Below are 10764 nucleotides of genomic sequence, written 5' to 3' on the forward strand. Positions count from 1 at the left end.
GAACTAGTGCGCCTCCCCCGCCTCCTCTCCCTCCTGTTGCTGCAGGGGGGGATCCTGGCCGATCAGCCATGCTGGAAGGCATTCAACGTGCTGGCGGAATCCACTCCCTCAAGAAGGTTGATCGCTCACAGATTCGCGACCGAAGTGGTGTTCAAGTTGGCAGTGGCGGCGATTCTGGCGGTGCTAATGCCGCACCTGCAGCAGCTGGTGCGCCTGGTGGCGGCGGCGGCATGGCCGATGCCTTGGCTGCTGCTCTCCAGAAGAGAAAAGAAAAGGTCTCCAAGAGTGGTAAGTCCAACATGCGTTTGTTAGTAAAGAGTGATGTGCTAACACAATATAAGATGACGAGAGTGACAACGATGACTGGTGAACTAAACCACATCAGCACAAGATCCAAGAGAAGGAAGGAAGAGTGTGGTAGATATAGTCGACAAAGGATTATCGACATGTCTTTTATAAAATCTGCACTTATGGGTAACGACGAGTATTGTGACGAACCAACCAGTTGCAGACGTATCTTGGTTGCGAATCAGCACCAGCATATGAGATCGGGCTTGTATTACCAAATGGTTCTACTACGTCTGTAGCATTTCCAGTTGGCATGACAAAAGTTGGTTATGTTCTGTAGACACCCATAGCATTAACGAGATTCTACAAGATTACAGAATGACTAGCCCACAAACTCGGCAATAGTTAGTGCGTTGCCTTTACTGCTCACGACATCAATGCAATGCGAGAATCAAAGGATGTTTATGAAGCAATAGTAAGCATTTTCCTGTCTTGTCTAACCTGTGCTTTTGAGACGATTGTGATGATCGTAAAGCGTTAAGAAAAAAACATGTTCGTCCAGTAAAAAACAACCTAAAAACGGAACAAGACAGAAAATTCGATCGTGATACTGAAAGTCCAAAAGAGAACGACATGCCGTGACGTCCCTCCCACCACGGCCGTCTACGACTCCACAGCAACTACTGTCGTGGGACCCGACGCACAGAGCTTTGGGTGCTCGGCTCCGGGTTTGAGAGAGAAGACAATATCAACAACACCAGCCGCGAAATACGTTTGTATCACCCGGTAGCGTCGGGGGCTCGGTGGAGAGAGAGAAGGGGATTTGGAGGGGCTTTGGCGAGCCTAAATGTCGTCAATGTCGACCTCCTTCTTGTTGCCAGCGGCGCCATCGTCAGAGTCATCGTCTGAATCAGCGTCGCCGAACTCGAAGTAGGCCTCGCCATCCTCTCCCTGGCCAAAAGAGTCGGTTTCGTTGATCTTAGCGTTCTCAGGGAGCTCGCCGTAAGACTTGAGGGTACGGGCTTCATCGGCGGTGTACTTGAGAATGACGTCGCCCTTGTTGTCCTGGAAGTCACGGAGAGAGAGGAGGATAATATCACCCTGGTTAATCCAGACCTTCTTTCGCATTTTGCCGCGAATCTAAGAAGGAGGTGTTAGCATGAATCGTCGAAAGAAGGACATGAGCGTCCTGCTTTCGTTGCACCGCGTCTTAGGCAGGCAAACTTGGGGCTACTTACGTTGGCGAGACGCTTGCTTCCATCGAAACACAGAGCCTCGAGACGACCGTTACCAAGCATCTTCACGACCTGAGCATACTCTTGGCCATCCTCCTTGAAGGTGAGCTCTCGGCGCTGGTCATCGTTCTCCTTGGTACCACGTCTGCGGTTCTTTCCACCCTGTCCAACTGTTAGAGACGGTTCCTTTGTTGCTTGCAGAAGAACTTGGGCGATGATGGTGGGGGCGGGGCAGGCGGTTGGCGCGTGAAAATGCGATCCGTGAATGAAAAAGGATGGCAGTCGAGTATAGAAGGATCTGTGTGACTTACCTTTCCCTTGTTCTTAGGCATATTGGCGGTTTGTCGGTATGCGTGAAGTGAAGAAGAGATGTGTTGGTGGAAGAAGAAAGTTGGTGGTGATGTTGTGGTGTCGTTGTTGGCTTGGGAAAGAAAGTGGATTTTTCCTGGGCTTCGCTGCTGACTGACACAAGAGGTAGGAGCTGGTTGGGCGCAAGACAAATGTGATACATACAGTCCTCCACAGTGACTCAAGCGTGGCGCAGCAAAGATGTTTTCAATGCAATACGATAAACTTTCAGTCTGAAAAGTGTGGGAAGAATAGCAAACTTAAAACCTAGAGCGTGTCGGTTAATCATACATAGAGTTGATTAATTCTTTATTAAATCTAGAGATTATCCTAAGAAGAGAGCATTATGCCTAAAGTCAAGTACCTATTCTGAATAATATGACGCAGATTGGTTAGCGACACAGCCACAATCATGTGGCGTTCCTAGTCAAGCATGTTGGGAAATCGTAAACTCATGAAATCGATTTGCGCATCGTGCTTCATCATGCTTGATTCCAACTTCCCTGGCGCACTCCCTCGCAATTAGGCAATGAACGAACGGCACTAAGGCACCAGAAAAATCTCACCTCTGAAGAAAACATCATATCCCACCTCAACATGATAGTTTCCCGTCGAAGTCCTTCATCATGACAACGGCACAAGTCTTGCCAGGAATCAAACTCCTGCGATCGATACCCTCCTCTAACTACCGACTTTACTCATCAACCACACGGATATTGCACCAAAGTACAAAAGACCGTCCTCAAAAGACTCCCAGCAGACCAGGACAATCACCGAATCGAGACGGAACGAAAGGACGGCCTAAATCGCCCCGGATCTACATCCCACCAGCAAACGACCATGTATCACCATCTGGAAGACTGCTCACCACACCAGAAGTCTGGTCATTTCTTCAAGAAACAGGCATCGAGTACGACAACTCTAAGGCTACACGTCTGCATCTGGGGCCTGACGAACAAAAAGTGAAAGTATTATTCAACTGCCTTGTTCAATACTCGCCTCGATACATCATACACCCCTACCACCTGCAACATTTAAGGCCAGGAATAGCACCAATGCTACCCATAATCATGAGCAATTACCGACGCAAGCTGGCAGAGGAGCCTCTCTGGACATACACAATATGCAGGGGAGGGGGCAGTACCGTGGTGCGAAACCTGATGGCCAAAAGACTGACAGGCGCATTCTGGGGAGCCTTGAAAGATCTCGGATACTCAATGAATGGCCCGCGAGGAACGCTTATGGTGACGATCCACGATCCTTTGAAAGTCGCCCAAGCCCCAGCTCATATTTTTGGCGAGGCTGTTGCAAAGCAAGTGAAGCAAACCTGGGAAGAAAAATACATGTTGCAAAAGAGACATGAATAGCTGGGCATACTTGAAAGCCAAGACTGGATATGTTGTCACGAACTATGGTGCATTCTGCGCAAAATTGGTGTTTCGGAAATTGGTGGCATCCTCAGAAGGGATGTGAGGGAGTAACATGAATACCTAGGGTTTTGGTTATGGAATTTGCGGGATCCTTTGTCTACATGGAGCCAACCTATCGGTAGACCTGAGAACTGGATCAGATTTGCGTGGGCTTGCAAGTCATGTGTGTACTTGATGCTATGATACCAATGTTTTCACCAATAAACTGTATATTGCTATTCAACCGTGTCAAGTTGAGCATTCGTCCATATGTAAAGTGTTTAGTCTGAAGATGAGATATACATACCTAGGAATGAAAGGATAACATCCATGTGACACCCCGTGGTAACACCCACGGGTGGGAGGTGTGAACTTTGTCCCCCTATCCCGTCCCGAGTCCCCACTTTGTAGTGCTCTAAGGTTAGAGAGCCCTGGAGCCTCACAGGGGCGCGGCTAGGTAGCGAGCCTCCTAGGGGCCTAGGGCCTAAGCTCCAGGGAGTCTTACATAGGTAGGTATTGAGTCGGGTGGTACTCAAATTGCTGGGCTGAATGGGAGCTGGAGCTCTTTGTCTTTAGTTAGTGCCCTTGCTGGCTGGCGTGCGTGTCCTTGCTCATGCAGCTTGTCCCAACCAAAGATTCCACGTCGACCTTCCATCCCTATCGCATTCGCAATTATCAGCAACCTTTCTCGCTTCAACTACAGATCAGATAGGCGATTTGGTCAGCGCCGTCTATAGATTCTCCTTTTCAAAGATACCCTTGTTTCACCTTCCCTTTTCCGCTTGCGTATTTGCCTAGAGACTACCTCGGCGTCATCATCACCCTTTGTTTGCTGCGACACTCGCAACGATGCTCGTCTCTCTCACTGTCGGCAAGGTCGATGCCGGCGTTACTGTTCTTCTGACACCGGACAAGCGCTTGGTGAGCTTGCAGCATCTTCTCTGTCTGTGATAATTGCTAATGCAGAGAGTGTCCTTAGATCGAATTCCCATCTATCCTCCTCCCTCCCAATATCTCGTCAGGCAGCATCGTCGACATCAACGTTTCGCAGAACGCGACCAAAGAAGCTGCTGCCGATCGCGCATTCCGTGCCCTCCAAGACAGCATCTACAACTCATTTGGTGCCTCCGAGCCTACAACCCCAGTGCTGCGATGCCGCAATGCAACCCAAACCTCCGTCGTTCTTGAGTGGGATCCTATTCAGCTTGCTACCGCCGACCTTATTTCTTTGAGTCTCTACCGAAATGGTCAAAAAGCTGGAAACATCCCTCGCCCGTTACAGATGCACAGCACAAAGATTAGCGGCCTTGCTGTTGATACAGAGTATACCTTCCACCTGGTCCTGCGCACAAGCGCTGGCACCTTCATCAGTGAGCGCGTCTCCGTGAGAACACACAAAATGACGGATCTAAGAGGCATTACCATTACTACCGGTATTCTGCCTAGTGCCGTCAAGGACAGCTTGACAAATGCGGTTGAGCGCATTGGGGCCAAGCTTGTTGATGGCGTCCGCATTGACACGACGCATTTTGTTACTACTGAGGGACGTGGGCAGCAATGGGAGAAAGCTGTCGAGAGCAACATTCCCGTCGTACGTCCAGAATGGGTTGAGGCTTGTGAGAAGAGTGGCCGCATTCTAGGTGTCACCAAATTCTATCTTGATGCTATGAAGCCAGGCCCCCCAGCCGAGGAAGCTTCACCTCCACCTCCTCCAGAGAAGGAGGAGAAGAGCCTGCCCGTGCCGCCTGCCCACAACGGCGAGCAGGCATCTCCATCAGAGGAGAAGCTAGACGAGAAGGTCAAGGAGAAGGAGGAAGAGGACGCGCAAAGGAACGGCGGAAAGCAGAGCTCCAGCGGTAGTAGCACTGAAAGCGGAGAAGAAGTCGAGATCGAGCAAAAGACGAAGACGTCACCACAAGAGGAACAAAAGGTGCGATTCGAGGATAAAGAGGAGCAGAAGGTTGCCCTACGACCCGCCAATAATGGTGAATCAAGTAACCCCGAACACGATGATAAGCAAGAAGCGTCAGATGATGACGCAGAAGATGAGTCAAACGCGAAGACCGCACCTACACCAGATGGGGCATCCTTCCAAGAAGTGGAGCTATAGACCAAGAGGTACTTCAATTATGTGGTTGGGATTGACTTTGTTTGAAAAGATAGCATGATTAGGCAGTGAGTGGACAGCGGTCGCTGTCTGGTATGGTCTCATATGGATATATTGGCTGGCAAGATCTTGGTGAAAGGGCAGAGCAGATACTGGTTTAATAACTTATTTTTCGCGCAAACAACTCCAAGATGCGTTATTCTTTCAGCTCTCTCAATAATCCACGCCTCGCTTTATGGGAGGATCTCCTTGTTGTTCCAGTCCATACACTTGCCTCGCCCTTCCAGGGGGAGACCCGTTGCGACTTTTACAAGTCTGTCGACAGCGAATTCAGGGCTGAATAGTTTGCCCTCCTTTGTACTCTCCCAGAAACCCTTGCTCAGGTCTGTCTTGACCGTGCCAGGGTGGTAGGCAATGGAGATGGCCTTATCACCACTCCGCCCACGGAGAAATATGTCGTAACTCTTGCCCAGGCTGATAACTCCCGCCTTGCTCGCCCGATATGAGAACCATCCCCCAGCCCTATTATCTGACGTGGAGCCAACCCGAGCTGCCATACTGAGCCACACCGAATAGGGAGGCATCTGTACCTCATCACTGTTGGGGCTGTCCTCGAGCTCAGAGCTCCGCCTGGGAAGAAACTTGTCGAAGTGTTTGATAAGGAGGAGAGGACCCATGGTGTTGATGCGAAACTGCTTCAAACTAGCCTCTGCGTCTATCTGGTTGACATTCTTCTCTGGTTTGAGGACCCCAGGAACCGCGCACGCAAGCCGCAGGTGATGCTTGTCAGGAGGGAACAGCTCGGCAGCTCTGGAAGCTGCATCAATGAGAGACCCCTCGTCTGTGACATCCGCGTGAACTATCGACAGGCGTTTAGTGAGACCTGCTTTCTCGGGAAGACCTTCGAGAAGTGATTTCTTCACAGTTTCTGGGTCGTGTTGGAGACGAGCTGTTGCGAGTATTGGCAAGGATGTCTTCTGGAGGATGTGTCGAGTGAGAGCATAACCAATTCCTCGAGTTGAAGGGCATACAAAAATCCAGGGCTTGCTCATGGTTGATTCACCTGGGTCGGATGTCCCAGAGCTATCTCATATAAGTCAAGTTTGACTGAACAAATTGGGTGCTGTGACAAGGATGAATGTAAAGTACGACGAAGTTCTCAATTGGTGTCATTGGCTGTAAAATCAAGTTCACGCCTCAAACGACCGTATAAATGATTGGTTGTCACTTTTATTTCACCCTCCCCTTGACAATCATGTAGCTCCATGACATCTCGTGTCTTTGATGATGCGTAGACGCACGTTCTTGCGAGGGATCACCTACGTCATAGGATCTCGCTGCCCCTGAGCGGGCTGGGCGGGCTCGATCCAAGTGTAGAAGCTTGTTACCCAACTCACGTTAGGTATAAACAGAAGTGGTTGTGAAATCGAAAATTGATTCTGTGTTTCTTGACGTGCGAACTAAAGTGTAACGGCTAGCATTAGATAGATGCCGAGAAGATGATTTGGTGTTACATTGCAAGTTGAATGAGTCTCAAGATTAGGATAGGATATTGTAGGGTAGATTTGAAGTCATAGACGCTATGTTTTCCGTTCAATGGCTTATTAGTGATAACCTTGAATTATCGCCAAGTGAGCGACCTTTCTATCATTTCGACGATACTAAACAAGAAACTAGCTATTTCTGGGTAGATACGATACATACTAGGAAATGCTCTGAACTTATCGTGATAGGCGTCAGCTAGGAAAGTGCACGTCGGGTGCAAGACTATACTATAGTAACGTTGTCGAACGTATCCAAAATCCAATGCTTCGCTCATCCTGCACACAAACCAACCAGCCAGTCCTATACTGCACATAAAAAACAGATCAACCTCCCCGTCTTCGTCTCCTGTTTTTGGATTGTACACATCACCCAGCAGACCACTACTCGGAAAGAGAATGCAGTAATCCCTCATCACCCATTCCGAGTGATCTTGCTTCAAAGCTTAGTCGAGATCGACCGGCCAGTTCTCTCATCAGAGGCTCTATCGTATCAAAACCGCTCATGTCATCGCTGACACTTCCAGCCTCAAGCTCCTCTTTAGTTCGTACAAGCTGCTCCAGAAACTCCCGCTCTGATGTCCCGGTCCTTGCCATCATGCGTCCTCGGCTCGATGGTCTCATTTTAGAGGTTGCTTGGAAGTTCGAACGGTCATCATCAGATATCCACCCCTTCGCCCCGCTTGGGTGCCCGTCTTGAGAATTAGCGAGCGTGCGGTTGAGATTGTCTAATACTGGCACCAGGGCACGAAGCCAGACATCTCCGTTGCGCTCCAATCTCCTGATTCTGCGTTCCATCTCTCTGATGCGGTACTCGCGGTATGCCTCATATCTTCGCAAAACCTCCTTTTCCGCGGTGGGCGCTTTGTCCCCGGTGTCTTCTCTCATAGTAACCGCCCTCCTCACCCTGGGTCGGGGACTGGCGTTCGAGGCAGCTTCTTTTCGTTTACGTTCTTGTTCTCGAGCAGCACTCCACTCCCGGCGTCGCGAAAGGGAAGTTCTATCCTGTGAGTCCAGTTTATGAGTTGGTGATGAGTGAGCGGATTGCGGAGGCGTCGGTGACCCGTTTTGATATGAGGGTGGAGATGGAGAAATTGCTCGACTGGACGTGTCGTCTTCTTGCTTAGGCGCCTCGTTCCGCTTCAACTTCACAGCAAATGTCAAGTCCTCTGGGTTTGTGGTCGTTTGTCTCTTTGGGGATGCTGGGCCAACCGCTGTTGGGGGAGGTGATGGCTTGACATTGGCGACAACCATGATGGGGCACATGCTTTGGCGCTGGGGAGACCTGAGTGGCAATGGTGGTGGCTCTTCTACCTTTTCTTGAGGCGCCTCTCTGATAGTCTCCTGCTCAGAATCAGGCTGCAGGTCCATCGAAATAGATATCATACTGCGCCGTTTCAAAGAGGCAGCTTCCATATCCTTCTTTTTCTTGTCCCTGACCTTGTCACGGCGGCTCTGTGACAATCTGGCTTCAGGTGTTGATGACATCTCCTTTGTTGTTTGTTTCCTAGAACCTTGACGTTGGACACGTAGTGGGCTTTTGGTAATCACAGTAACAGGAGGCTCCTCGGTTTTCTTCGTGGTCAATCGAATGCGCGATTCCCTGGCTGATACTGGTCTTGCCTCGACCGGCCTAGCCTCTGCAACAACAGGATCATTCTCGCTTGTTGTCATTATGCTTTTGGAAAGTGAAGGTTGGTAAGATCCGTCCTGGGATACGGGGCGGGCAGGTGAAGTAGGAACCTGATGGGCTTCTGTCTTGGTTGACTGAGACATCATAGTATCGATCGACAGGTCGCCGAGGTGTACGAAGCGACCCCCTGCCAAGCTGGGATTCCGTGAAGGGATCCTATCGTGATTGTTTGGGCTTCCTGCATTTGTGTCCCCCTGTTCATTGCTTTGAAATCGTCGGCCCAGCTCATTTGCTTGTCTGACTTGGTCTGGGGTCACTACCCTCGGAGGAGGCGTTGCCAAAATGTTCAGATGTTCCGGTGCCGTACTTTGGTTACTGCTATTAATAGGGGCCGGAGTAGAGTGTCCATTGATCGATGAGTTTGGAGATCTTTGAGGGATAGTAGATAAAAGAAGCTGAGAATTTGCCGGGCTCACCGAGGGCGACGATTCTCTGTCCTCGGCGACAGTCCGTAACACAGTCACGACGCCTTTGTCGTTCAAGACTGCTCTGGTAGGAGCATACTGGGAAGTGAGAGGCTTTACACTCCGGTGCTGGTATATGGGATACTGAGACCTGGGAGTTCGGCCAAATGGCGAGGCGTCCAAGGGAATGGAAATTGCAATATGTCGATGTCCTCCTATCGTTGTGCCTGAGACAGCTGAGTCTGGAAGCCGAATGGTCTGAGGCGACTTGGAGAGTGATTTACTCCTCTTGCCCAACTTTCGAAGCCTGTGCCATCGCCCCCTGTCCTCTGGGGGAATTCCATCAGGGATAGACATAAAGTTACCTGACGGAGGGCTGTAATTCCTCAAAAAGTCAATGAGCTCTGCAAGGCCATCATGCGGTTCCCCGTCCCCCTCCTGCTGCTGATCGATGAAGGTGTCGTCGTGAAAACGCAAGTCCTTGTCCTTTTCGGGACCATCTAGCAAATTTGATGCAGATTTTGCTCTTGGCCGGGTACGTGCTTGGGCTTGGGTTTGAGAGCCTGGCCTTTGCAGATACGAATGCCGATTTGTTTTAGGGACAGTAGATGCAGATACAGAAGAAGTGAGAACTGGGGGGATTGTTGTGCGAGGACAGGAAGCGCCACTGCCCGACGTGACAGAGGCCTCAGGATCAAGGCCAAGAACTTGAGCCATGCCGGGCCAGCTCAACATCTGATACGGAACATGGGATGGGCTTATACGCTTTTGCGCAACGATGCACTTGCATCCATGAAAGACAGGCCTGAGCTAGGTAGATGTATCAGCTGAGTATTCACGGGACATGGTTTGTACACGAAGGGATCTCTTAAATTAGTCTCACCTTTGGTTGTTGTCTGTCTTTCGGGGCTTTTCTCGTGTCCTCCCTTTTGGAGGCTTGGAAGGAGATTAGGAGGCGGGTGGTTGCAGACCGGTGACCCGAGTGATAGTAGGTAGATAGATAGTCTGTGTCACCGCGAGTTCATATGTATGTATATCTTACACTGGGAGCCGAATTGAGTTGGCAGCCACAAAACAAGGCCAAGATTGTGACAAAGATGTAAAATTGAGAAGTGATGGTGTTGAAAAGAAGAAGAAGAAATTACATGTCCTGGCCTGGGGGTGCTCTCCCCCAGTTCAGCCCAGTTCAACCTGGTCAATCCAGGTTCCAGGGGACAGCTAGAGCAGGAGCATCAGAGAGGTCCCAGAGCCCATGTATGCCGTCACTCCCCCGTAAAACCCTGGAGCGCCACCAAGGCCAAGTGCCGCTATTTAGTCTTAGCTCAGGATCCGAAAGCTAATTATGCCCGTTGAATTTAATGTGGAAACGTTGTCGCTAATTCCCCAATCAGAGCCTCAGAAGCACAGATTCACCAAAAGGGAGATCGTGCTCCTTTGTTCTAGCTCAGCTCATCTCCATTATCTGCTGGGTCTCTTAATCTTTCTGATGTTGTAATTACGCCTCTTTCGCGATGCGGCACGACAACCCGGTTGTTCGGGATGCCTACCAAGATCGGCGAAGAAATAGTTTCATTTGTCAAAATATCCTAGTCATATTTGCACTGGAGATCTCATTTTCCTGTCCTGACCCTTGGTTAGCTTCGTTCTCGTCACTTTTCCTCTTTGCTTTTTTCTCTTTTCGCTTTATGCATGTCTCTTTGCCGGCCACCACAAGTGATGTATGGTATGCATGCCAGGGG

At 50.0% G+C, this 10764-nt stretch overlaps 5 protein-coding genes across 5 annotated transcripts; 2 read left to right on the forward strand and 3 right to left on the reverse strand.

The window, feature by feature from the left end:
* Positions 1-370, forward strand: FTJAE_11102 (uncharacterized protein; the record flags this gene model as incomplete). The annotated part of the gene is made up of 2 exons (XM_037344011.1): positions 1-288; positions 342-370. Coding segments are annotated over 2 exons (317 nt in total), but the record flags the coding sequence as incomplete, so codon positions are not given.
* Positions 371-1131: 761 nt separating this feature from the next.
* On the reverse strand, positions 1132-1855 carry FTJAE_11103 (translation initiation factor 1A; the record flags this gene model as incomplete). The annotated part of the gene is made up of 3 exons (XM_037344012.1): positions 1132-1428; positions 1527-1685; positions 1835-1855. 3 exons carry the CDS (start codon positions 1853-1855, stop codon positions 1132-1134), a joined length of 477 nt encoding a protein of 158 aa, XP_037201835.1.
* A 2274-nt stretch (positions 1856-4129) lies between these two features.
* On the forward strand, positions 4130-5390 carry FTJAE_11104 (chitin biosynthesis CHS5; the record flags this gene model as incomplete). The annotated part of the gene is made up of 2 exons (XM_037344013.1): positions 4130-4201; positions 4260-5390. 2 exons carry the CDS (start codon positions 4130-4132, stop codon positions 5388-5390), a joined length of 1203 nt encoding a protein of 400 aa, XP_037201836.1.
* Positions 5391-5620: 230 nt separating this feature from the next.
* On the reverse strand, positions 5621-6439 carry FTJAE_11105 (short chain dehydrogenase; the record flags this gene model as incomplete). Its single annotated transcript, XM_037344014.1, has 1 exon — positions 5621-6439. The coding sequence occupies one exon, from the start codon at positions 6437-6439 to the stop codon at positions 5621-5623; it is 819 nt and encodes a 272-aa protein (XP_037201837.1).
* Positions 6440-7312: 873 nt separating this feature from the next.
* On the reverse strand, positions 7313-9742 carry FTJAE_11106 (uncharacterized protein; the record flags this gene model as incomplete). The annotated part of the gene is made up of 1 exon (XM_037344015.1): positions 7313-9742. One exon carries the CDS (start codon positions 9740-9742, stop codon positions 7313-7315), a length of 2430 nt encoding a protein of 809 aa, XP_037201838.1.
* Positions 9743-10764: the final 1022 nt, after the last annotated feature.

The sequence above is a fragment of the Fusarium tjaetaba genome, assembly GCF_013396195.1.
Source record: "Fusarium tjaetaba strain NRRL 66243 chromosome Unknown NRRL66243_c0000269, whole genome shotgun sequence".
NCBI lineage: Eukaryota > Fungi > Ascomycota > Sordariomycetes > Hypocreales > Nectriaceae > Fusarium > Fusarium tjaetaba.